General features: G+C 57.7%; 1 protein-coding gene across 3 annotated transcripts; it reads left to right on the top strand.

The window, feature by feature from the left end:
* The first annotated feature begins 970 nt into the window (after positions 1-970).
* Positions 971-24998, top strand: ASIC4 (acid sensing ion channel subunit family member 4). Of its 3 annotated transcripts, XR_015141457.1 has the most exons (11): positions 971-3209; positions 18791-18935; positions 19024-19151; positions 19341-19503; positions 19995-20051; positions 20464-20491; positions 21728-21881; positions 23293-23384; positions 23460-23539; positions 23849-23953; positions 24136-24998. XR_015141457.1 is itself a non-coding variant. In XM_086338295.1 (10 exons), the coding sequence occupies exons 1-10, from the start codon at positions 2628-2630 to the stop codon at positions 24247-24249; spliced, it is 1620 nt and encodes a 539-aa protein (XP_086194421.1). In that variant the 5' UTR covers positions 2568-2627; the 3' UTR covers positions 24250-24998. The 3 variants fall into 3 exon arrangements, 2 of the variants coding, with proteins under 2 accessions (XP_086194426.1, XP_086194421.1); XM_086338295.1 differs by lacking the exon at positions 20464-20491 and having other exon boundaries at positions 2568-3209; XM_086338300.1 differs by lacking the exons at positions 20464-20491; positions 21728-21881; positions 23293-23384; ... (1 more) ...; positions 23849-23953; positions 24136-24998 and having other exon boundaries at positions 1889-3209; positions 19341-19594; positions 19995-20122.
* The last annotated feature ends 158 nt before the right edge of the window (positions 24999-25156 follow it).

Raw genomic sequence — 25156 nt, 5'->3', positions numbered from 1 at the left:
CTGAGCACAGCCATATTCCCGGGATCTGGGAGACTGGATGGTGGGGACTTGGGAACAATTGGAGACAGCTGGCTGTGGGGCAGTCGGGGAGCAGGGGTGGGGGCGCTTGCGGCTCACTGCTGCTCCACTTCACAGTGGCCTGGAGCTCCCCTCACCACCCTCTGCCCTCTGCCCCCTTTATCCCCCCCACACCAGGTTACCACCCGACTTCACTCCTGCTAGAGGCTGAAGGCTTCCTGACGCACCCTCAGGAGGAAAAGGGTGTGCTTTGGGCTTGCAATGGAGACCAGTTATGTTGGGGAGCACAACCTGTGTTCACAGGACAATTTAGTAACACACACGGAGTCCTGGGCGGCAACCAGTGCTGGGGGAGAGCTTGGGGGTAGCTCCCCGTTTTCTTGGCAGAGCCCCAGACTGAAGTAACCTTAAAAAAGCAATTAAATCACCTTTAAAAAAAAAAAAACCCAGTAAAGAAAAATCAATACCAGGAGAAAAGGGGAAAGAGAGGCTGGGGAGGACAAGGAGGTGGGGGAGGAAGGCTGGAAGGGTCTAGTGGTCTACAGGGAGGGGTGAGCACGGCAGAGGCAGCGATGAGGGCTGTTGGTGGTCACTTGGCGACTCTGAGTGCTAACTCAGCAGCTGCTCTCAGTACCAACCCCTGTCCCCTCTGGGACTTGGCCAGACAAAGCCCCTGGCCCCCAGGAGTCTGGGATCCTCAGAGTGAAGGAGCTGGCCCAGCCAAGGGCCCCTGAGGAAGCTACTTTGATGAGAGGCTGGGGCCAACCCCCACAGGGTGCCACACAGGGCTGGGGTTGTGTGTGTGTGTGTGCGCTCCACGCTTGGGTGACCTGCAATGGACACGGCCTGACCTGGGCTTCCAGCCAAGAGTGTGCAGAGCCCTTCCCTGCCCCCCTGGGGAGCCACCCCGGGCCCCTTTCCGGGGCAGGGCAGGCCTGCCGCAGGGGAGGGGTGGCTGCTGGGCAGCGGGTGGACCTCAGGCTCTAATCCCCGGCTGCTGCCGTTTCCCTCAGATCGATTCCCTTCTCACTTTTTTTTTTCAGCTGCTGGTTCCACGGCTCGGATCGATGGAGCCGCCTTCCCCGCCCCTCTGAGCTTCCTCTCCCTGCTGCTCATTAGCGCCCCGATTAATCAGCGCCCCCTTTCCTCTAGGGGACAAGTGCTTCTTCTCCCATGAGGGCTCTCACTTTCACACAAGGCCCCCCGCTCCCAGGGCACAGGCAGCTCACTGTGACCACCCCACCCTGGGGGTACCCCGGCATCGTCCCTTCTGGGCCAGCCACCATAGGCCCCATCCTGCCTCTCCTCAGCTAGGCATGGCCACCCCAGCGCTCTGCTCCTCTGCCCCTCTGCCTGGCACCCCCTGCGCCTGCTTCTTTAGGATTGCATTCCCTCTGATTCAAACCCAGCACATCTGGGTTCCCTCCAAACCCCCCATTTGGGCTTTTCCTGACCTCCATGCCATACCCTCTCCCCACATTATACATCCTCTGCTCCCTGGCCTGGCCACCCAACACGTTCCCTGCCCCCACCACAGGCCTGGCTGTGGCAAGGGATTTGGGGAATATTTGGGGAGGCAAAGTGGCCACAGATGCTTATGCTGGCCAGGGTGCCCTCTATCCCAGACACAGGAGAGACTGAGTTTGGGGATGGAGATGAAGTGGGGGAGAGGGCAGCCAAAACTGGAGAGCGGGCAGGGGCATGGTGGATGTTAAGTCTGGAGCAAAGCTCTAAGGAAGTCAAGTATCTTAATGGAGCCATCACTGACCCCTTGTCTGTCTTGCCTGCCATTCTCTGCCCTCCCCTCCCCTCCCTCATTCAAACAAGTGGCTTTCCCAAGGAGTTCTTTGGAAGGTGCTGTGAGTGGGGTAGCGAGGTCAGGAGGTGCTGGTGTTAGGAGTCAGGGAGGCCAGGAGGTGGGGGGATGGAGTTGGCTGACCCTTCTCAGGGTGTGGTCCAGAAAAGTGGCAGAATAAGCTAAGGACTCTGGGTGCAAGCCTCTTCCCTGGTGGCCTGGGAGTGGGGCCAGGTGGAGACCCCATGCGTGACGAGGGTGTAGCAAGAGTTTGGGGGCCTCCCGACGAGGTCCCAGGCAAGGACCGGAGATCCCTGTCCTGGGCTGGGGGCTGCCCCCCTCCCCTGGCCTGGCTCCTGCCGCCCGTGCCGCCGGTGAAACGCTGTTGACATGTCCTGAATTATTAAGCACGGGGTGGGCTCCGGAGCACATGCTGAGCGGAGCGGCTGGGGCTGCACGGCGTGGCAGAGCAGCGCTCGCTCCCTCGCTCACTCGCTCGCTCGCAGGGACACACGCAGGGGCTGACAGCTGTGCTGGTGCTGATAAGGGAAGCCACAAGGAGACGATCGAGGAGAGAGACAAGCGGCAGCAGAGGCAGCAGAGGCAGAGGCATCATCAGGGCTGCGGAGCTGCTGGGAGTGGGAGTGACTCCCCCACCTTGGGCCCCCACCCTGTCCCCATCCTCTTCCCCGCTTGCCCTGAGTTTAGAAGAGCCGCTGCTGCCACCACCGCCACTCCAGAGGGCACCGGGGGCTGCTGGCCAGGGAGGGACAGGGGCAGGAAGGCTCCGGCTGGTCCCAGCATCTGGGGACAGATGCCGATCGAGATTGTGTGCAAAATCAAATTTGCAGAGGAGGATGCGAAACCCAAGGAGAAGGAGGCAGGGGATGAGCAGAGCCTCCTGGGGGCCGCTCAAGGGGCAGCAGCCCCCCGGGACCTAGCCACCTTCGCCAGCACCAGCACTCTGCATGGGCTGGGCCGGGCCTGTGGCCCAGGCCCCCATGGACTGCGGAGAACCCTCTGGGCACTGGCCCTCCTCACCTCTCTGGCTGCCTTCCTGTACCAGGCGGCCGGCCTGGCCCGGGGCTACCTGACCCGGCCTCACCTGGTGGTGATGGACCCCGCTGCCCCAGCCCCGGCGGCCGGCTTCCCCGCCGTCACCCTCTGCAACATCAACCGCTTCCGGCATTCGGCCCTCAGCGACGCCGACATCTTCCACCTGGCCAACCTGACCGGGCTGCCCCCCAAAGACCGGGACGGGCACCGTGCTGCCGGCCTGCGCTACCCGGAGCCCGACATGGTAGACATCCTCAACCGCACCGGCCACCAGCTCGCCGACATGCTCAAGAGCTGCAACTTCAGCGGGCACCACTGCTCTGCTAGCAACTTCTCTGTGGTGAGTCCTGTCAGGCAGCCTGGCCAACCTAGGGTGGCCAGAGGCTGGCGGTGGGGGTGAGGGTGGCGTGCAGGGCATCCTCGACAGGGCTTCCCCTCCTTCTGCCGCCACAGGCTGGCCTCATGTCACCCCCCAGCCCGGTGTTTCCCTTGGGGCTCCCCAGCAGGGAGCAGTGGACGCTCCTGGGGGCTTACCCGGCGGCTGCTGCTGCTCCTCCACGGGCTCTCCGGCTGCCGCAGCGCCAGGGTCTGGGGGGCCGGGGGTCCTGGGATGGGCTCACAGGGGCCTGGAAGCCAGTCAGCTTGCTCGGAAGGGATGCACCAGGCCATAGCCAGACCAACTGACCCCTGCTTTTCTCTTACTCCCCTTTTCTTCTGTGGTCGCTGGATTCCTCCCCCCACCCCACCAAACAAGGGTGATGGGGAGAGCGTGTCTGGGGGCTCCAGCAAGGGAGGGACTCGGGGCTGCGTCTTGGGGAGCCGACCCGGCCGGCAGACTGGATAGAGCCGATCTTCGCGGACACTGGGTGCCAGTGTCTCCTGCTGTCCCTGTCTCTCACACACACCCCCTTTCACGAACTCCCTCACACATCCCTCTTTCATGCTCCCCTCCAGCTTCTCCCGCGGCCCAGGCCCTCCCTCCATTTCCTGGTTCTTGCTGCTCCCTTGCATGTCTCTAGCTCTTACACTGAGAATCACTCATTCACTCTCAGGAGCTTGGCTCACCCTCACTGCTGCCCCCGGCACACACGTGCATGCAACACACACACACACACACACACACCCCTACCACATGGGGACATAGTTCCTGCACACTCTCTCACTCACACTCAGCGTCCCTGTCGCTATGCTCCCGTGCACACCTGCACACCCACACACGCATCCAGAGCTACTCATCCACGTGCCCACAGCCCAGCCCTTACTCAGCTTCCCAGGACAGGGTCACCCCCTGGATGCCGACCCATCTTGTGACCCCAGCTACCTCAGCCCCTCCCTGCTCCGTCTCACATATGTGTGAATGCACGCAGACACACACACACACTCTCACGTGGAGGCGTGGAGCTGCCCTCCCATGCACACCTCCCATAATCCAGGTGTGTGAGGCGTGTGTGTGTGGGGAGGTGTGTCTTGTATGCTGTCTGTCTGTTGGTGCTCCGTTCACCCACAGTCACAGGCTGTCTGGTATTCCCAGGGCTTGGGATGCTGTCCCTGGTCCAGTTTACTCCTGGCATTATGCATGTGTGGAGCGTGGGGCGTGTGTTTTCATTCTTGTGACCGTGCCCAGCACATATGCAAATACATGGCATCAACATGGTGCCCATCCAGCCCAGGCTTTAAAGCCAGCCCCAAACGAGGCACTCTTCCTTGTCGTGACCTGGGCCCCCCACCCAGGGTCTCCTTCACTCACTGCCTCAGTAGCACCAGGAAATATGCTCCAGCCATGTTCCTGCCCCCACCAAGCCTGCAGCCTCGGGGTCCTCCTGCCGTGGGGTGGGGGCAGTGGGTAGAAATGGAGGAAGGGACGAGAAGGAGGATTGTGCTGAGAGAGGAATGGGGTGGGGGTGAGCACTAGCCCTGTGGTCCAACCACACACCCCTTCTTCCAGGAAAAATCACTGCTCTCAAAGCGATTGTCCCTAAGGAGTGTGTGAATGTGGCCTCTTGGGTCCGAGGGGCTCCTCCTGAGACATCCCCACCCGCCGGGTTGGTTGGGGGACAGAGCCCAGTGTCAGCAGGTGTTGTTGGGGGAGAAATCAATGGGGGCTTTGTGTCACTGAGTGGGAGTTTGTGTCCCAGGCCCCAGTGTGGGGGTGGAAGGAAAAGGGGAAGAGCGATGAAACCTCAGTGGGGAGGGAGAGATAGGGGTCGAGGAAGCAAGGTGAGGGAGGCCAGAGGTTCCTGCCTGGCCTCCAGGGAAGGAGGATATGGGAACAGGGAGTCCCGGGATCAAAGCTGGTGAATCCCTTTGAATGTGGGCATGGCCAGGCATGGGTGAGGGTGGATCTCCCATAGGCCCTTTGCGATGGAGAGAAAAGGACTAAAGATTGTGGTTTTCTGCTCTGGATGCAGCAGGACAGTGAGGGGCAGAGGAGCAGAGCCAGCACTCGGGGAGAGGAATGTCCCTTGGACCCATCTGCCCCCGACCCAGCCTAGGTCCTGTACCTGTCTCCCAAACCCCAACCCCCGTGTGCCAAGTGGAACTCTTCCCTGGACCTGGCATTCTAGGGCTGAGTCCTTATTGCCAGCTTAGCATGGTCTGGCATTATGGTTGGGACGGCAGGATCCATGGCAATGGGGAAACTGGGGGTGTGCTGTGTGGGCAAGACTGGAGAAGGGGTACGGAGAGACAAAGACATCAGGCTCTCTGATGGGGACTTGAGGTCACAGTAGACTCTGGTGAGAATGTGGAGCCCACGATGGGGATTTGGGATCCATGGAGGGGAGACAGGTACAGGGATCAGTGATGGGAACCTCCAGCGCATGAGTGCTGAGACAGTCAGTGACAGCGATAGATGGGGTGTGGGTAAGGGGCTGGTGTGTGTTTTCTGCTGCCTTCCCCGTTTTCTCATTCCCACTCCCCACTCTGCTGTGACCTTTCCTCCGAATCCAAGTTAATAAATGTCACATTTTCCAGCCTATTTTTACTCTGGGTAATGCACCCTCCCCCAGTCCCCTCAGCTGCAGCTCTTGCTTCTGTTACCACTGCCATCGCTCTCACCCCCTGCTCCCTAATGTCCCCTCACCAACTCCCAATCAGTCATTCAATCAACACAGAGTTCTGAGCACCTACTATGTGCCAGGCTCCCTGCCAGGTGCTGTGGGGGCAAAGAACAAAGAACGGGGGAGCCCTGGTCACCAGTCCCTGTCCTCAAGCAGCCTCCAGTCTCGTGGTGGGGCGGGGACGGGGAGACTTCAGAGCTTAACCAACCATGCAAGAGTTAACCAGCCATGCAAGCAGTGTCAGGAGGCGCCAGGATTAATTGCCAAACGAGGTACATGGATAGTGAGAGCCAAGGTTCGGAGAGGCACTCTGCTGAAGAGGGCTGGGAAGGCTTAAAAGGGATGAGGCAGGCTGGGCTAGGTCTGGGGAGGAGGGGAGAGGGGTGAGAGAGGAGAGGGCTCCTGGGTGGTGGGGGATGCTCCCACCTCTCCACCCATACGCCCCTCCACCTAGCTCACCCCATCTCTTCTCTTTCCTGCCCCCCGCCTCACCCAGTCTCATACCACCCACCTCCACCTCCTCCTTCCATCACCACCCATATACTCTCTCTTCCTCCTTGATTCCTACCACCATCAGCTCCCCAACCCCAGTGTGCCAAGCCCCATCCATACTTTCCCTGGCTGCGGCTTGCTCTGAGCCTGCCCACTTACTAGAAGGCAGAAATCACTCTTTCTCCCTAGGCTTCGTTTCTTCAGCTGTAAAATGCAGCTCTAAAACTCAGCATCTTCTCTCATCTGGGGATTGTATGGTGAAGCAATCAAGTGTGTGGGTTCTGGAGCCAGACCACCTGGATTCGAACCTTGGCTGTGTGGCCTTGGAGAAGTCAGAAAGCTGCTGTGAGCATCCACTTCTGTATTCGTTAAATACAATAGTAGAACCTAAAAAAAAATTGGGTGCTTGTGATAATCAAAAGAGATGGCTGTAAAGGGCTTAGCCCACTGCTTGGCACACACACACGTAGTGTGCACTCAGAGTGTCAGCTGTTAGAAACACCACCACCCCAGCTCCTGGCCCTCCTTAACCTGACTGTTCCCAGCACCACCTGCTGTTTTCCAACCCGTGTGCTGGCATCTTCGCTGCTCTCCATCACCTAGCCTTGCTCCTCTCCTGACCCTCGAGCCTGCACCCCCACTCTGTCATAGCATCCCCATGTTCCCCACCCCTCCCCAAGATTCAGGCACGTGTGTGCATGCAAAGGAGTGCACACACTCACGATCCATGCTGACACACAGAACACTCTGTGATGATGGAAACGTCCTAAATCTGTGCTGTCCACGGTGGTCGTCGCTAGCCACACTGGCCAGGGAGCATCTGCGGTGTGATTAGCATGACGGAGGACCAACATTCCATTCAAACAGCCGAGCGTGGCCAGTGACTGCGGTATCAGACCGTGGGGCTCCAGGTGGTCGTGGGGATGGGGTTCAAGCTGCCAGGTTGGGGAGGATAGGCTTTCCAACTGGCGTCACAGGATATGAAGTGGTGGCGGTGGGCTGTGATCAGAAGTCTGGCCGTCTACTAAGGTCCCAGGTTGAGCCAAGGATGGGGCCTGTGCCTCGGGACATCGAGGTGTCTGCTCACCATGTGAGCAGGTACACCTTACTTCCCGGGTGTAGGATGTGACCTTGGTCTTTTCCATTCTGTTGTCTGGAAAACTGAGGCACGGGGAAGGTGGAGAATCCCTGAGGAGGTAGAGGGAGGCCAGCTCGTCTCAGTTTGTCCTTTGGGGTCTGGGCAGCCCCCCCGGCGGGGCAGGTGACCAGGGACCTGTGTGCGCTTCCCTGTCTCTATCCACTCTCAGACTTCCCTCCCCATCCCAACACCCCTCCCCCACGCGCTGGTGACTGCCGTGACTATTAATCACTCGCCCTGTTCTCTTCCTCTCTACTAATCAGGCACAATTAGACAAGGCCTCTTCCAGCTGGGCAGTCCCCCTCCCTGCCCTCTTCCCTCCTCTCCCAGCCCCACCCCAGCTGCCATCAGGATGGCTCTGAGGCAGAGGGAGCAGCAAGTCGCCCTCCATCACTCTTTGGCTGCCCCAGCCCCCAGTTGGAGGCTCCTCCACCATCTCCTGCCTTCAATCCAAGCTTCCACCTGAACCCAGTACCCCCTTCCCTGGTATGGTCAGGCCAGTACTGACAGTCTCCGCACCTGCTCCTTGATTGTGGCAGGGGCTCCTCCGCAGATATCCCAGCTCCATAACTTTGCCTGAAGCCACCTCTCCTCGCCCCCTTGACTCAGGAGGGGAGAGGGTTCCGGCTGAGCCTGGTCCAGGCCACTATCTACCATATGAGCTGCCTCTGACCCTCACTGCCAGTCACCCTCTGTGCCCACCAGCCCCACCTTCTCCCGAGGCAAGAACCGGGAGAACATTTAACTCAACATCTAGTTCAGGGTTGGTCCTGCCTTTCACCCAGTAGGGAAGGGTGGGGGGTGAGAAGGGAAGGTCACTTACCCTTGAAGGGAGCAGCAGCTTCTCAGCCTCACCTGACTATTGCCCTCGGGTCAGGATGCCCAGTGTTGGGGGTGGGGGGGTGTCTTCCAGTTTGTCCAGAGAAGCCTAGAGTGTTGATTACTTTAATTTAAAATTTCTTGATTAAAAAAATAATCCCAAGAGCTACCTACAACTTGGACTGCAGAACTCAGTGAGCCTGCCCTCCCCACTGCGGGCCCCATCACTGGCTGCTGCCCCTCCGGCCCACCTGAAGGGGGCGCTCTCAGCCTGGGTACCTCCTACTGGCTAGTGGCGTTGCTGGGGGGGATTTAAGTGGCGTGGCCCAGACACCGCGGGCAGGCACTGTTACTGTTACCCAGGGCTGGTCTGCAAGGGCAAAGGGGAGGGCCGTGCCCCACCCGGCCCCACTCAGCAGCCCAGTGGCCTCTTTATTAATTAGGAATCAGCCCCGAGCTGGGCTCATTATCAGCTCAGCTTCTTGTGGCACTGCCGGAAGATGCTGATTAGCATTTGAAGAAATGGCCCCCGCATTCTTGTCTTCCCTCTGTCTCCCCTACCTGTGCTTCTTCCGGGACCCCCACCCCTGCCCTTATGTTCCCTCTCCTGGCTGGTGGAAGGGCAGACTCTGCCGCCAAGCCCAGGCTAGGGGCAAAAGAGATCAGGGATTTGGGAGGGGGAGCGGCAGGGAGGCAGGAAGACCTCAAGGAGCACTCGGAGTGCAGAGCTTCAGGGCTACTCAGTTTGGGGCCCCGAGTCAGTGAGTCCCACGGGAGGAGGAGGGGGAGTGAAGGCGGGGTGAAGACTCAGGGTGGTCTCGAGAGATGGATAGCCTCCCTGGAGGAGGGGGGTGAGAGGGCAGCTTCAGGCTGAGTTATCAGTGTTTCCCTGCCCTTCCAGGCTCTCCCAGTAATGCCACCTCCTTGGAGCAGTGCGGGGAGAGGGTGGGACAGTCAGAACCGTGGACAGGAGGCATGAGAAGTTTTTTTTTTTTTTTTTTGGGGGGGGGGTGTAAATCCCGCAGGAGGCTTAGGGTCTTGGAGCCATCCCACATGAGTGGGGGTGGGAGAACAGAGACCCCCAAGGGGTGGAGATCAGAGGCTTCAGAGTGCAGTTTTCCAGAAAAGCGAGGGGTGCCTGCAGTTCTTCCCCGGCTCCCAGCCCCCAGGCCGGGGATGGCAGCACTGAAAATCCAACCCACCCCCCAAATGTTCACTATGCCCTTGGGACACCCATTTTGAGTCAGAGGGGGAACAGTTCCAGAAAGACAGGCAGAGGCTGCAGCCGCCGAGGCAGCAGCGAGAGAGTTCAGAGAGGAGCCACGGGATGATTAAGGGGAAATGGAGGATTGATTTAGGAGGAAAGATTAAAGGAGCTAAATCCGTGGCGCTTGGCTCAGCGGTGACTAAGCGTGGACAGGATAATAGCTTACAAATGTGTGAAAGGTGTAAATACCAAACGGGGGGAGGGGCGGCGGCTCGGCGGCCAGGGGAGCGGGGCTGGGGGGCTGGGGAGGCCCCCGGAAGGGCAGGGGACACTCGGGCAATGGCCCCGTAGAGGGCTGGCTCCTCTCCAGTGGGGATGCAGCGCAAGCAAACGGGGGTGTCGGGGAGCCCGGGTTCCCAGCAGGGGTTCCATTTCGGGGGCACAGCTTCGCCGGCCTGTGCTACCTCCATGTCCCACTCTCGCCCCGCTGAGGATCTGAGGCCGCGGGTTCAAATCCCGTCGGAGTCCCTCCACGGCCCTGGGCACCCCGCCTTCCCCTGTGCAGCCCTCGCCTGGGGCCCCCGCCCGTCCCCGGCCGAGGAGGGCGGCGGGAGGCGGGGTCTCCCTCCGCGGTGGAAGCCTTTGGCGCGGCTGTGTGCGGAGGTCACTTTGCCGAGGAGCCGGGAGCCGGGGGAATGCAAATGAGGCAAACCCAGGGAGGAGAGCGGAGGAGCCCGAAGGAGACGAGAGGGAGGGAGCCCCGGCTCCTTGATGGATGCCTACCCCGCGGGAGGGACGAGGGAGGCGGCGAGGAGCGCCAGGCGGTGGGTGCGGCCCTCTGGGTGCGCGTGGGCCCGGCCTGGATGCTCCGGTGCACCCGCGAGGTGGGGGCGATGGCACATCCACCGTCTCACTGCCGCTGCCACCTTCTGGTTCCCGGCTCCTGAACTCCCGCCGGGCTACGGGTGCGATTCACTGTGCAAGCAAACTCTTTTTAACTACTAACTTTGCATCGAAGGCTGGAACATCAGGGAAGGACTTCGTTACAAATTAAAAATATTCCTGCCTGCAAGACTGGGGCTTCCCTGGTAGCTCAGACTCTAAAAAAAAAAAAATCCTCCTGCAATCCGGGAGACCTGGATTCGATCCCCTGGAGAAGCGAACGGCTACCCACTCCAGTATTCTTGACTGGAGAATTCCAGGGACAGAGGAGCCTGGCGGGACACAGTTAATGGGACTGAGCGACTTTTACTTATGCAAGACTGCTTTCTAGGGTTTAAGGCCTATGCGGTCGCTAACAGGTCCGGCTGTTTACCTGGGCCCCGGGGGCCGCCTTCTCTCCTCCGCCGTGGAGACACGGCGCTCCCTGAAATCGCCGTGTTCTCCCACAGACTCACGTGCTCCTGCTACCGGCTCCAGCTCAGCAGCTACACAAGGCCTTGACTGTCTCGTACTTCTCCACCACTGCTCATGCATTTACATTTGAACAAACATTGTGCCCATTTCCTGCTAGACTCACAATCACCTATACCTTGGAGAAGAAGTCGCCTTGAAAAGTACCTGGCGGCTGGGGGCTGGGGTGTGCTGCGTCATGGTCCCTGGGGTAGGGAAGGGGGCCAGGTTTATGGGGTGGGGGTCGTGCGTGCTAAGTCGCTTCAGTCGTGTCGGACACTTTGAGACCCTGTGGACCGTAGCCCGCCAGGCTCCTCTGTTCTTGGGATTCTCCAAGCAAGAATACTGGAGTGGGTTGCCATGTCCTCCTCCAGGGGATCTTCCCGACCCAGAGATCTCTTATGTCTCCTCCATTGGCAGGTGGGTTCTTTACTACTAGTGCCCCTTAGGAATCCCTTAAGGGGGAGGGGTGGGGGTGGGGTATGCTCCCTGGGTCTGACTGTTCTGTGATCAGATGCCTTTCCTGGGTGGGTTAGTGCTCTTGCTCTGGGAAGCTTGACTCTCCAACCCAAGTAAAATTCCTGTTCCACAGTCATAGGACTTGGATTCGTCCCCCTATCACAGCCCACATCCCAGCTACTAACATTTGCTTGTCCCGGGTATTGTTGGTTTTGTGTGCTTTGTTCTCCACTGTTATACACCTGGCTCCCAGCACTGGTGCTCAACAAACACTTTTGGAATGAATAAATGCCTCTGGGGCCAAACGGCCAACTCCTCCAGGGCAGAAGCCAGGGATTTTGTTCTCTGAATTATCCCCAACAGCAAGCACAGTGCCAGGCATACTGTACAGGCTCAAGGAACAGTGTAGGACAAGGACGCCTGATGTGAACGCCCGCCACTTCAGGAGCTCCTCCTAGTCTTTGGGGCTGTGCCAGGTGTGTATCAGTACACAGTGGCCTTGAGCACAGAGTCCCATGCCCCTGACCCAGTCCCCTTCTCTGCTACCTCACGTGACTCTGGCTTGCTCTACCCTCTCTGGTTTTCCATTGTCTTGCCTGTAAAATGGAGATGTTAAGACATCTCCAGTAGAGGGTTTTTGTGAGAATTAAGGTCCCTGGGTTGGAAAGATCCCCTGGAGGAGGGCATGGCAACCGACTCCAGTATTCTTGCCTGGAGAATCCCATGGACAGAGGAGCCCAGCAGTCCTACAGTCCCTCAGTTCAGTCGCTCAGTTGTGTCTGACCCTTTGCGACCCCACGGACAGGGTTGCACAGAGTCAGACACGACTGAAATGCCTTAGCATGCATGCACACAAGGAGTTAATTTATATAAAAGGCTTAGGACTGTGCTTGCCACAGAGTAAGCACTGAATAAATGTTAACTGTCGCTATTATTTATGTATTCAATACATTTTCTCTTTTCCATTACACCTCCGACGATGCCTATTATTCTTCCCATTTTACAGAAGAAAAATGGAGGGTCAGAGAGGTTAAATGACTGAACCCGAATCTCACAGACAGTTCAGGGCTGCTGGCCCGCACCCTCCTCTGGTAGGACAGCCAGATCTCAGAGCCTGGGGGTTTTGCTTTGACAACGTTTCATCCTCGCCCACAACTGCTGAGAGAGCCTTTACTAAGGGGCATTGTGCCCAGTGAGAATGGGCCCCGGAGGGATCCAAGGTCAAATGGCTGCCCCAGTTGGGCTCCCCCACTTTCTTGAGCACCTTGCATGCATCTCTCTGGACTTACCTCTGATCCTCACTGTGAACCTCAGGAGGAGGAATTACCATTACCCCTTTTACAGAAGAGTAATCTGAAGCTCAGAGAGGTTAACTCACCACCCAAGGTTGTGGCAGAGCCAGAATTTGAACCCTCTTCTGTTAGACTTCAAAATGTGCACCCATTTTTCCACCTTAAGAATCTTATGTGGATCCTCTCCCAGCACCGCATCCGCTGGCCGATCTCTGCCCCAGTTTGAATCTTATTGGCCTCCACAACACCCTCATAACTAATACTGAGGCCTCATGTATGTGATTTTACCTTGCAAATGCCTGTCACCTACTTCATCTCTTTTGAGACTTATTACCAACCTATGAGATAAGGCGAGCAGGAATTTCTGTCCCCACTCGACTGATAAGGAAACTGAGGACAAAAGAAGTCAGTAAATCACTTTACTAACCAAGTTACACAGCTGTCACTGGTGGAGCAAGGGCTGGAACCAGGGTCTACTGACCTCCAGGATGCATAATGGAGGTTAGTGGACAATGCTGGGGCCCAGTGGGGGTTGGGGGCTGGGTACTAGTTCTGAATGTGCCCTCTTTTTTCTGTACGCCCTTGGGTATGTCCCTTGCCATCTCTAGGCTTCAGATTTGGCCTTTGTACAATGAGGCTTTGGACTGAGTGACTTCCCAGTTCTGACCAGTGAAGACACCCCAGGCATTTTGAGTTGGCACGGTCTTCCCTGGTGAGGACAGAGAAGGAAGAGGCTTTGAACCTGGATGCTTGGGCTACCCCTGAGTGAAGCTGGGGCTGAAGAGCCATCTGACCTGGGATGCTAGTTACGGTCCATGGCAGATGAAAACACAACCCCTTCCACTGGCTACCCTGGACCCCTGGGCACTATAGGATTAAGGGGAGTTCGTTCCAGGGGCTGAAGTGAGAGGCATGGGGCTGGACCGGATCAAGGGAGGGCTGATGGAATTTGAAGGGATAAAGCTGCCGTGGAAAAGAGGGGTGGGTGGAGGTGCCAAGGCCTTGGCAGAGGCAGGGTGCCCAGAAGGCACTGGAGATAAAGCCCAGGCCGCAGATTAGTGCTGGGATTAGCCCAGCCTCAGCTGCTCCTGGCTGCTTCTTATCTCCTGGAGGCCCAGAGCCCTTTCCCCCACCACTCTAAGCCCTGGCCTTGCTAATTGCCTGTTAACCCCGTGGGCTCCATGATTGTAGGGAGGATGAGGGAGTGGGAAAGGGTGAGGGCAGATACCAGCCAGCCAGCCAGGGAGAGTTTTTCAAGGCAACCGGAGCTGTGGACAGATGGAACTCAAGGAGCTGAGAAAGAAGCCGTTGCTCAGAGGAGCACGCTCTGGACAGGTCTCTCCCAGTCTCTGGTCGTTGGTCATCATCTGGGGCAGACCCAGAGAAGCAGGCAGGGAGAAGGAGGGAGGTGCGCCTGGGCAGGGACTCTTGGTCAGGGAGGTGGTTTGGCCCAGAGAAAAATCAAGAGGAGGAAGACAATAGTCAGACACTGGATACCTTGTCTAGGGGATAGACAGGGAGAAAAGCAAACAGGTAGAGATGCAGTGGGCAAAAGAACAGAGGCGGCGGGGGGGCAGGGGACGGGGGGAGGGGGGTGTAGCCAGGCCAATGGGAAAAAGGCCAGGCCGGGGGATGGACAGGCGGGCAGAGCGCATGGAGCAGAGACACAGGCCAGATGAATAACTGATTAGATGCTGAGGACAGAGAAAGACTCAAGAGGATGCAGAGAGGCTTGAGAGACAAATTGAGATCAGGGGATGGGGAGGCTAGAGAGGCAGACAGACCCAGGCCAATGCTGAAGGGGAGGTGGTCCGAGAGGGATAGGCAGAGGGCTGGCAGGAAGTGAGTTGGGGGAGGGGTCCAGGGGTCTGCCTGCAGTGCCGCAGACACAGTGCTGTCAAGAAGCTGTCCAGCCCGGCCCAGAGGGGCTCCGCCCACGTCCGGGGTTGGGGGGGGCGGTGGGGGGGCAGACCTAGGAATGAGGGCAGACAGCAAGGGAGGGCTGAGAAGAGGGAGCACCAGGCGGGAGAAGGAGGTGTTGCTGGGATGGGAACAGCCTGAGAGGCTGAGGCTAGTGGTGGCAGATCTGGAAATAGCCCGTCAGTCCATCAGGGTACATCCTGGCCCAGGACATGCCTCTTTCCGTGGCCGGACTCTGGAGCCTCAACTCCTGCGCACTGACCCTCCTCTGGGGCCAGTCCTTGGGGAGAGCACAGTGGACAGCCAGTGGGAGCTTGTGGCTGAGCGGCCGTGCCGTCTCCATGGAAGAGTCTGTGGACTGTGTGGCCACCAGGGTTCTGCCACTTAGGAGCCGGCAGCTCTACCCGCTGCTGCCTGCCTGGTCCAGGGACCGTCTCCAGGGCAACGCTCTGCTCTGCCCAGCAGTGGGGCCTGACCCAGGCGGTGCAGGTGGCCTGGCCCTGCCAGTCTGGCCTGTCCACTCCCTGCAGAGCATTGTCCATCAGACCCAGAGTCCTTCCACCCATCTTCCTTTGTCACCTTCTCTCTGCACAATCGCCTCGAGGGCAGAGATACCAGGTAGCCACCCCCATCTGAAGCCATTGGAGCCAAAGCCTTCCCAGTTGGCTCTGCCCTGCACAAGGGTAGTCTCAGTGTCATGCAGTCTGTGTGTGTGTGTGTGTGTGTGTGTGGTGGAAGGATCAGGTAGGGAGGCGGCTCTGGCCCCACCCAGGTTCAGACTTGAGAGACACAGGTTCGATCTCTGGGTCAGGAAGATCCCCTGGAGGAGGGCATGGCAACCCACTCCAGTGTTCTTGCCTGAAGGATCCCATGGATGGAGGAGGAGGCTGGCAGGCTACAGTCCATGGGGTCACAAAGAGTCACATACAACTGAAGCGACTTAGCAGGCAATGGGGATACCAAGATGGTATCCCAGCCTGGGGCCTGGGGCTCCCAGCCTCAAGGAGTCCACGGTCCCAAAGAAGAGATCATGACAGTGCCCAGGGGTCAGGGTCAGTCGCTGCACGCTGCGGGGCACGTGTGAGCAGCTCCCTACCAGGGTCCCCATGCAGCCCGGTACCTTGTTTAGCTGCCCCACTGGAACCCACACTGAAAAATGGCTGCAGCAGCAAAAGCTGATTCCAGCATCTGCTTGGCTCAAAATAGGAAGGAGGTGAGTGCTTTGAGAATTGGGGCAAATGCTCACATATTCTCCCCCTTCTGCCTTTCCCACACTGCTGAGGATCCAGCAATCTTGCCCCCAGCCCTGTTCAAAGCTCTCTTCCCTCTGGGGACATGTTGTGAAAACACAGATCTAGAGTTGGGCTGTCTTGCTGGACTCTGGCCCTTTTGTCTAGGGACTTTTGACCCACCGTGTGGTCTGCAGACCAGTGGGTTGTTAGAAATGCAGAATCTCAAGTCCTGCTCCCCAATACACGTTTGCTAACTCAGAACCTGTCTTTTGACAAGACCTCTAGGTGCTCGGTGTGCAGATTAGAGTTTAAGAAGCACTGCTCTTGGAGACCTTGGCAAATCAGCCAACCTTGGGACCTCAGTTTCCTCATCTGTAGGATGTCGGGTGGCTGTGAGATTCGACTGGAATTGGAAAGAGTGTGAGAAGCACTGAGCGCAGTGCCTGGGGCAGAGCGAATGCTCTGGGACTGTCTGCCATGCCCACTCTTGCCCCACTGATGGACACAGCAGGGAGCTGGGGCAGGGGTGTGACGGAAAGGGTCAATGACGACTGGAACCCAGCAGCTGGCATGGGTGCAGAAGGCGGAGGGGAGAGACAGGTGAGGGACTGAACCGAGAGGCAGCAGACATGGCAAAGAGAGTAGGGAAGGTGTAGAGGAGTGGAGTGAATGGGACGGCGGAAGGGAAGAAAAGGGGTTGAGTGTTGAGACTCCGGTCTCATTTCAGCTGGATGGGGCCGGGACAGGGGCTGGGACTTGGGGCGGGGTAGGCTGGGAGGGGAGTTGCCAGCACTGGATGGTAGGAACCCGAGTCCTACATCTATCTCAGTCAGCTCCACCTCTCCCACTGACTAGTTGTGTGACCTTGGGCAACTCACATCACCTCTCTGAGCTGCGGCTCCCTCATCTGTAATCATCAGGCTAATTAAACCTGCCTGATACCAGGGTGGCCGAGGAGATGCAATGGGGCAGCAGACGTTGCCGTGTTTTGTAAACTGCACAGTGCTTGTTACTGCGTCCTTTTGTTTTGAGAATCTGAGGCGGGGTGCTTGGGTGATAGAAGAACTGTCTGAGAGGGAAGAATTATCAGGATCATTAACCTAGTAGAGATAGGAGGGTGAGACAACCCTGCCCCACAGACGGGGGCACCCCAGGCCCCCAGTTCCTAGAACTCTTCACTCCCACTGTCTTCAACCCAGCCCTCCCCTTTCCCTGGAGCGAGGCATTTAGGAATCTTTTCCCTCAGACGGCCTCCTCATGCCTCTCCTCCCAGCTTTCACCAGAGTGAAAATGTTCCCGCGGAGAAGGGGAGAGAGAGAGATTGAGTGCGCTGACCTCCTTACCCCCAGAGAAGGTGCTGCCTGTGATGGGTTTGACCCGGGGGCTGGTCTCTGTGGGGTGAGCCCGGCAGGGGGGAACTTCCATCTGCCTCCCTTCCTCAGCCCCCTCCCCAACCCCAGCCGCTTGCAACTAACTCCCAACCGCAGCTCTGTCCCCGCCGGAGCCTCGGCTTCCATCTCCGGGGCGCCAGCGCCATCTGGTGTCCATATGGGAGAACTCTCCGCAGAGGAAACCAGGGATGGGCTTCGTTCAGCGCGGGTCGTCTTTTCTGGAAGCATCTCTTGTGCCCTGCACTGGGGATGCTCCACTCACTGCCTCTGTGTAGCATGAAGTCGAGTGAGGGATGATGACCGCTGCTCAGGGAGACAAACAGATAAGCAAGGTTATCTGAAGTCTTGATGAGTAGTTTGAGCAAACCCACAAACACACTGATCAGGGAAGGGTGACGCTGTGAACATGGGTGTGGCCTATGAGTGTGCATCTGAAGAAGAGACACTTAAGCTCAGGTTTAAAAGATGAGCAGCTGGGCCGTGCCAGCTGGGTGGAAGGGAGCATTCCAGGAAAGGGAACTGCAGGAACAAAGGCCCTGGGAGAGATGGTGCTCCATAAGTTTGAATTTGTCATGGAGATCTCTTTGCAGGAGAGAGGCAAAGGTCACCTCTCATGGAGACTTTCAGGCAAGGAGGGAACTTGGCTTTATTCTCTGGGGAATGGGAAGTGGTTGTTGGGTTTTAAGATGGCAAGTGACTTGATTGGATCTCTGCAGTTTAGAATGAGCACTCTGGCTACCATGTTGTGAATGGCTTGGTAAAAAAACCTTAAACACGCCAACACTCAATCATGTCTGACTTGGAAGGTAGAGGCAAAGGCAGATACAGGGACACTAGTTCGGAGCCTGCCGCCATGGCCAGAGGCAGATGACAGTGAAAGTGGGACGTGAGATGGAAGGAAACTGGATGGATTCTAAATAGATTTCGGAAGTAGAATTGCCAAGATGGCTGCTGGATTAGATGCCTGGTCACCCCTGTTCCGTATCTGAGCAACCAACTTACCGGAAAAGGGAGATTTCAGGGATTCTGACTCTAGAAACTAGGTTGAGAGCGGAGCCCTTTACTCAGAAGAGGAGAAGGAGTCAGGGACAGGATTTGGGAAAACATCAAGAGTTCTGCTATTGATACGTGAAGCTGGAAAAGAAAAGTGAAAGTGTTGGTCACTCAGTTGTGCAACCCCATGGACTGTAGCCCACCAGGCTCCTCTGTGCATAGGATTTACCAGACAAATATACTGGAGTGGGTTGCAATTTCCTTCTCCAGGGGATCTTCCTGACCCAGGGCAGATTCTTTACTGGCTGAGCCACCAGGGAAGCCCCATTAAGCTGAAGGTGCATTCTAATCATTGAAGAGAGGATGCCAGTAGAAAAGATGGAACTTGAGGGAGCAGCTGGGCTGTAGGCTGGTTGCTGGGATATAGGACAGGGGTGACCAGGCAGGTCTGGTGGCCCTTATAGACCACCAAAGCTTAAGGGATTGTCTTTCATCCTGCACCCTGCCCCTCCTCTCTCTCACCCCAGGTCTATACTCGCTATGGAAAGTGTTATACCTTCAACGCGGATCCGCAGAGCTCACTGCCCAGCCGGGCAGGGGGCATGGGCAGCGGCCTGGAGATCATGTTGGACATTCAGCAGGAGGAGTACCTGCCCATCTGGAGAGAGACAAGTACACAGGCGGGAAAGGGACAGGGGCTCCAGCCGGGGTCCTCTGCCTGCAATGAAGGTTTCCTAAGGACCCCATCTCCACTGTGCAGATGAGACATCGTTTGAAGCGGGCATCCGAGTGCAGATCCACAGCCAGGAGGAGCCACCCTACATCCACCAGCTGGGCTTTGGCGTGTCTCCAGGCTTCCAGACCTTCGTGTCCTGCCAGGAACAGCGGGTGAGCATGCCCCACTGGGTCCTGGGTTGGCCATGGGGTGGGGCCTTTGGGCCCAGAGAGGAGGCTGACCGGATCTGCCCTCCAGAAGCTCACATCCCACCAGCCCTTCCACAGCCTTTGCTGGGGCTGTGGGTGCTGGGGGCAGGGTAAGACTTCTATGCGTGACTCCATCGTGCCCTGCCTCTTCAGCTGACTTACCTGCCCCAGCCCTGGGGCAACTGCCGAGCGGAGAGTGGGCTCAGGGAGCCTGAGCTTCAGGGCTACTCAGCCTACAGCGTGTCTGCCTGCCGGCTGCGCTGTGAAAAGGAGGCCGTGCTTCAGCGCTGCCACTGCCGGATGGTGCACATGCCAGGTGGGCACCCCACCCCCACCAGCCCTGCGTGCCACCCTGCCAGGCTCCAGAACCTCTGAGGGCAGAACACTGCTCATGTGCATGGGGGCAGGTACATGTGTGTGACACACGTGTGCATGTGTCTACCCACGTGAGGGTGCCTGGTATGTGTTTGGGATTTTGTGCATGTTTTCACATATGCATATGTATCTCTGCACACATGTACTTGTGTAATCTGTACTTGTGTATGTGGGTTGTGTGCACGTGCTTCATCACGTGCATGTAAATGCATGTGCTTAGTTGTGTCCATGGAAGCGTGCGTGGCTTGCATGCATATATGCACGCATACATCTCCATGCTTCTATGTACAAACACGTACACATTCGTGCATGCACATATATGCACAAACACCCACATGTGTGCACATGAACATGTGTGCCCATATTTGGGAATATGCGCTGTGGAGAGTGGATGGAACCATAGACTCCAGGAATAATCTTCTCTCCTTTCAGGCAATGAGACCATCTGCCCGCCAAATATCTACATCGAGTGTGCCGACCACACACTGGGTCCGTGCTGCCTTCTCGCCCTGCCTCTCCGCCCCACTCCTCTTCATCTCTCTGTCCACCTTTCTCCTCACTGCCTTGGCTCCTCCCCTCCCAGTCTCTTCCTGGGGGTTTTCCTGGGGGCTGAGCCTTATCCCATACCTCCAGGGGTCTGAGGACCTTTGCAGGCGTGGTACTTGGGTAAGTGAAAGCAGCGGGGTGGGAGGTTGCCGAGAACCGGAACTGAGAGTGAGGGGCGGGGCTTCTCATCTTGGTCCAGCAAATGAACTTGCCTCTCTGGGAAGGGGAAATGACTTCTCCCTTGGTGTGAGGAAAGGTGCATTGCTGGCTATCAGTGTGGGTAAGGCAACCCCTTCTGTCCATAGATCTCGCCTGATCCACACTTCATTCATTCATTCATTTATTCATTCTACAGATGTTTACAGTCTGCGCTGGTGCCAGAGGTAAGAATGGGAATAAGAGCCCTGCTCTGTGGTGCTTACTACCCAGCAGGGGTGTGGACGGGCATCACAATGCAGTGTGTTAGTCCTTGGGTAGGGGAACCTCAGCGATTCTGTGGGGCCCCAGCAAAGGCAGGCAGCCCCACCTGGGCAGGAAGGGAGGATTTCCAGAGGAAGTGACATATGAGCTGAGGCTTGAAGGATGTAGAGGAATCAGGCTGGTGAAGAGGGGGACCCTTCTAGGCAGTGGGAGCAGCTCTTGCTAAGATTTGTGGCCAGAGAGGGCACACATGAGTCTGGGGCCTTGAAAGGTCAGCGTGCGCAGAGGAGGCTCTGGGAAGCCAACAGCGGCTTAAGGCCAGGCAAGAATGCCTTCTGCTTTTACAAAGGGGACTCTGATGAGATGCAAGGATGGAAAGGTGAGGAGGAAGAGAGGAGGTAGACTAGACTCAGAGTGACTGGTCAGGAGCTCACTGAGGAATCTAGATGCTGGCCACAGGGGCGGGCTTAAGATCTGGGGGCAGAGTCACACCTTCTCTGTCCTACTACTTCATCTTCAGAGGGGTGACTGAAGAGTGTTTCATGAAGAAACAGATGTGAATGGGGATAAGGGGACCACAGGAGGGGTGAGACTCCACAGAACTAGGGGCACCCAGAGAGGGACCTGTGACTGTCCGAGATGGACAGGAGCTGGGAGCTGGGGCCATGAGAGGAGAGATGCAAAGAGGGCGGGGAGTCTAGGTGACGCATTTTGCAGAGGTCAGCTTCCTGGGACAGAGCAAGGTGGGGAGAGTGGATCTGAAGGGGCGAACAGAGAAAACCCAGCACACTGAGCACAGGATCTTGCCCACTGTCTGTCCGTTCAGTCATCGACTCATTCATCCGTCCACTCACCCATCCTCTCCAAGCCCCTCGTGTGTCTGTGGCCTCACATGATTGATTAGCTCTGGTTGGTGGGCTGAGCCCTCCCTCTAAGCCACGAGGACCTCTCTGCCCCAGGAGGCTGGGCAGCAGAGGGAGAAGGAATGTGCTGGGGGTTCTGCGTCTGCCCACTTTCTTGGATGGTCTGAAACTGAACCTGGAAGCCGGTCTCCTCCAGGTGGTGCCAGAGCTGGTCAGAACCCGCCCTCAGTGTGGGCGTGCCTGCCTCAGGACCGCCCCCGAGGCTTCCTTCCAACAGCTGGTGGGCCTCTGGGGATCCTGCCCTCCCCCACTGCACTTGGTGCCTCTGTGTTGCAGACTCCCTGGGTGGGGGCTCCGGAGGCCCGTGTTTCTGTCCTACTCCCTGCAACCTGACCCGCTACGGGAAAGAGATCTCCATGGTCAGGATCCCCAACAGGGGCTCGGCCCGGTACCTGGCAAGAAAATACAATCGCAACGAGACCTACATACGGTATGTGTGTGTGTGTGTGTGTGTGTGTATGTATGTAATGGAGACCACCCTCAATAGGTCTAAGTGTATGATGGAGGCTAGGAATGGATTGCAGCTTTGTTAATAATGAGCGTTCTGCCAGGAATACCTTTCAGGATCTTGATCTGTTTTTTTTCTAACTAACCCCTGCCCACCCCAAGTCATATCCATTGTCTCTGCCTCCAGGGATGCCCTTCAGAGCCCAAATGCCTTTCATCTGAGTTCCCACAGCATGCTCCCATATCTCTATCGTTGCATTAACCTGCTGTTTTAGAACCCTCTTTTTGCGTGTCTTTCTGCCCCAGCAACCTGGGAACTGTTCAGTGCATGTCCAGTTCTGTGCAGAGGGAGAGGAACTGGAAGGGATGGGGGAGGAGCCGGGTGGCCCACAGGTGGCCCCACTGAGCCCTGGATCTGGTACCCTGCAGCCAATCTACAAATGCTGAGCATCCTCTGAGCGCCAGGCCCAGCGCTGGGCCCTGTGGGGATAGAGATGATTATAACTCATGCCACAGTTTGTGGATGAGGCCTTGTTTGAAAGTGTTCTTAGGCCCCCAGGAGAGACGAGTGCGGGTGGGGTAAGGGGAGCAGGGGAGGCATGAGCTGGGCTTCTGTGGACCCCGGGTTTGGGTCCATGAGAAGAGGAGGGAGGGGGGAATCCCAGTTAGAGATGTGTGGGATGCTGCAGAGACCCGCCTGAGAATCAAGAAGGCTGTGTGGAGAGAAGCAGATAAGAGCGCAGTTTGGACAAGAACGTACAGTGCGGCGGATCATGGGCAGTCTTGAAAGTCTGGAAGAGGAATTATGGAGTGGACTGCAGGGTAATAGGGAGCCACTGAAGGTTCTATGGGGCTTCTAAGGTGGCGTTAGGGGTAAAGAACCTGCCTGCCAATGCAGGAGACACAAGAGACTCAGGTTTGATCCCTGGGTCAGGAAGATTCCCCTGGAGGAGGCCACGGCAACCCATTCTAGTATTCTTGCCTGGAGAATCCCTTGGACAGAGGAGCCTGGCAGGCTATAGTCCATAGAGTTGCAAAGAGTCAGACATGACTGAAGTCACTCAGCATGCACGCACGCCCACACACACACGAAGGTTCTACAGAGGTACGGGGATGAGGCAAAGTGAATGCTATTTGCTGCTTTAGAGAAGGCAGGAGGGAAGGCAGGCCTGGGAGTTTTGTTTTGTTCTCCCAGGCCTTTTGCCAGCCTTCAGAACATGAAGCTAACAGGAATCTGGGCCTGCTTCTCCTCACAGCCTTTGGGAGCCTGGGGGTGATCACCAGCTTCTCCGTGCAGGGGCCTCAGATCTGGGTCTGCTGGGTCTGGGATGTCCCACCAGCTGTCTCCTTGAGACGATGGCCCCTCAGGGATACCCTGCTTCCTGTCTCTGCAGAGAGAACTTCCTGGTTCTTGATGTCTTTTTTGAAGCCCTGACCTCTGAGGCCATGGAGCAGCGAGCAGCCTACGGCCTGTCAGCCCTGCTGGGTGAGCCTGGCTCCGATTGCACGGGGATGGAGCAGCCCAGCCTCCTCCCTCTGACCCTGCTCTCGCGCTCCCCAGGAGACCTCGGGGGACAGATGGGACTGTTCATCGGGGCCAGCATCCTCACATTGCTGGAGATCCTCGACTACATCTATGAGGCAAGGGATAGGGGCCTGGTGGGTAGGAGGAGGGGCTGGGGAAGAAGCAGAGAGGCCCGGCAGGCTTTCTGGTAGACCTGGACTGGCAGGAAGTCAAGCTCTTTACTAGGCCTCCCTCCTCCCTTGACTGGCCAGAAGGTCTGAGGGCAAGGAGGGGCAAAGAGAAGGGGGATGGGGGAGGAGGGCTGGGGTGTCCCGGTGAGGGTTTGCTGGGGCAGCAAGTCCTATGTGGTGGGGCTGGTGAGGCCTGTCCTTCTCCTCTAGCAAGTTTCCTGAGTCCACTGCTGTCCCCCTACCCTGAACCCCAAGGTGTCCTGGGACCGACTGAAGCGGGCGTGGCGTCGCCCCAAGACCCCCCTCCGAACCTCTACTGGGGGCATCTCCACTTTGGGGCTTCAGGAGCTGAAGGAGCAGGTGAGGATGAGTATGCAGCCAGTGCTGTCTCCCAGGACTGAATCCCCCGATAACCTCTGAACTAGCCCTCCAGGGTGGGGTTCCTGGAGCCTCTGCCCCCCACGGACAAGGGAAGGCTGGCTGTGAGAGGCCTGCAGGCTTCACTCAATCTCTCCCTGTCCCCCTCCCTCTTCACCTTGCAGAGTCCCTGCCCAAGCCGAGGCCGTGCTGAAGGCGGGGGTGCCAGCAGCCTGCTCCCCAACCACCACCACCCCCACGGCCCCCCAGGAAGCCTCTTTGAAGACTTCGCTTGCTAGGATGGTGCTGTGTCCTAAAGGACCCAGGAGTCTGGGACTCCTCCCTGGATCCCCACTGTAGACTCTGGCTCCCGGGACAGGAGGCCAGGGGAGAGGGGTACCCAAGGCTGAGGGAGTGAGGGCGGTGCCCACTGGAAGGGTGGGGACTCTCACTCACCCTGGCGCCAGATGCTTTGCACAAGGCTTCCTCTTGTGCACACCCTCCTCCCCCAGGCTGGTGACCAGGGAGAACTGGAGACTAGGACGTGGGCCCCTGTGGAGGAGAGAAAGGCTGAGGGAGGAAAGAGGGAGGAGGAGAAAGGGGCCCACCCTAGCAGGAGTGGAACCCTCTGTACATTTGTATATATTCAGGGAGGACAGGGTGGGGCTAGGGTACCGATGTAGAAAGCGGGTGGGGTGATGGTGATAGGGGTGGGTAGTTTAGGGACAGCCAGGGTCCTAGCCCTGCAGTGTCAGCAGGAGAGGGCAAGCCCCTCAGGACTCAGGACAGCTGGGCTGGTCCTGCTTCCTGCCCCGCTCCAGACCCAGCTCCTCTTTCCGCAGGAGAGTGGGTGATCCAGCCGGCCTGGCCCAGCTCCCAGTTTCCCCTGCCCCAACTCCACTCCCCAAAGCCTGCGCCACAGGGAGCAGCAGCTCTTCCAGACCTTGGCTGAGCTTGGGGGTGGGAAAGGGGGCTTCCTCAGGCCTCTCTGCTTCCGATCTGGTTTTATAAAGTGCTGACAAAATTGGGAATAAAGAGGTATTAAGAATTCTGTGTGTGTATATGTGACTAAGCTGGGAGCTGGGGCGTGGCAGGGCACACGCATGACTCGGTCCCTTGGAAGAGGAAATCCTGACCCCAGCCAGCACCAGGGAGCCTCCATCCTCAGTCCTCCCTGCCCCCACACCCATCTTTCAAAGACTCAAG

The sequence above is a fragment of the Bos grunniens genome, chromosome 2 (assembly GCF_055505025.1).
Source record: "Bos grunniens cultivar Pamir isolate PY7600 chromosome 2, Bosgru_T2T1.0, whole genome shotgun sequence".
NCBI classification, from domain to species: Eukaryota; Metazoa; Chordata; class Mammalia; order Artiodactyla; family Bovidae; genus Bos; species Bos grunniens.
Note: the sequence above shows the minus strand (reverse complement) of the source record. Positions and strands in the feature narration are given on the sequence as shown.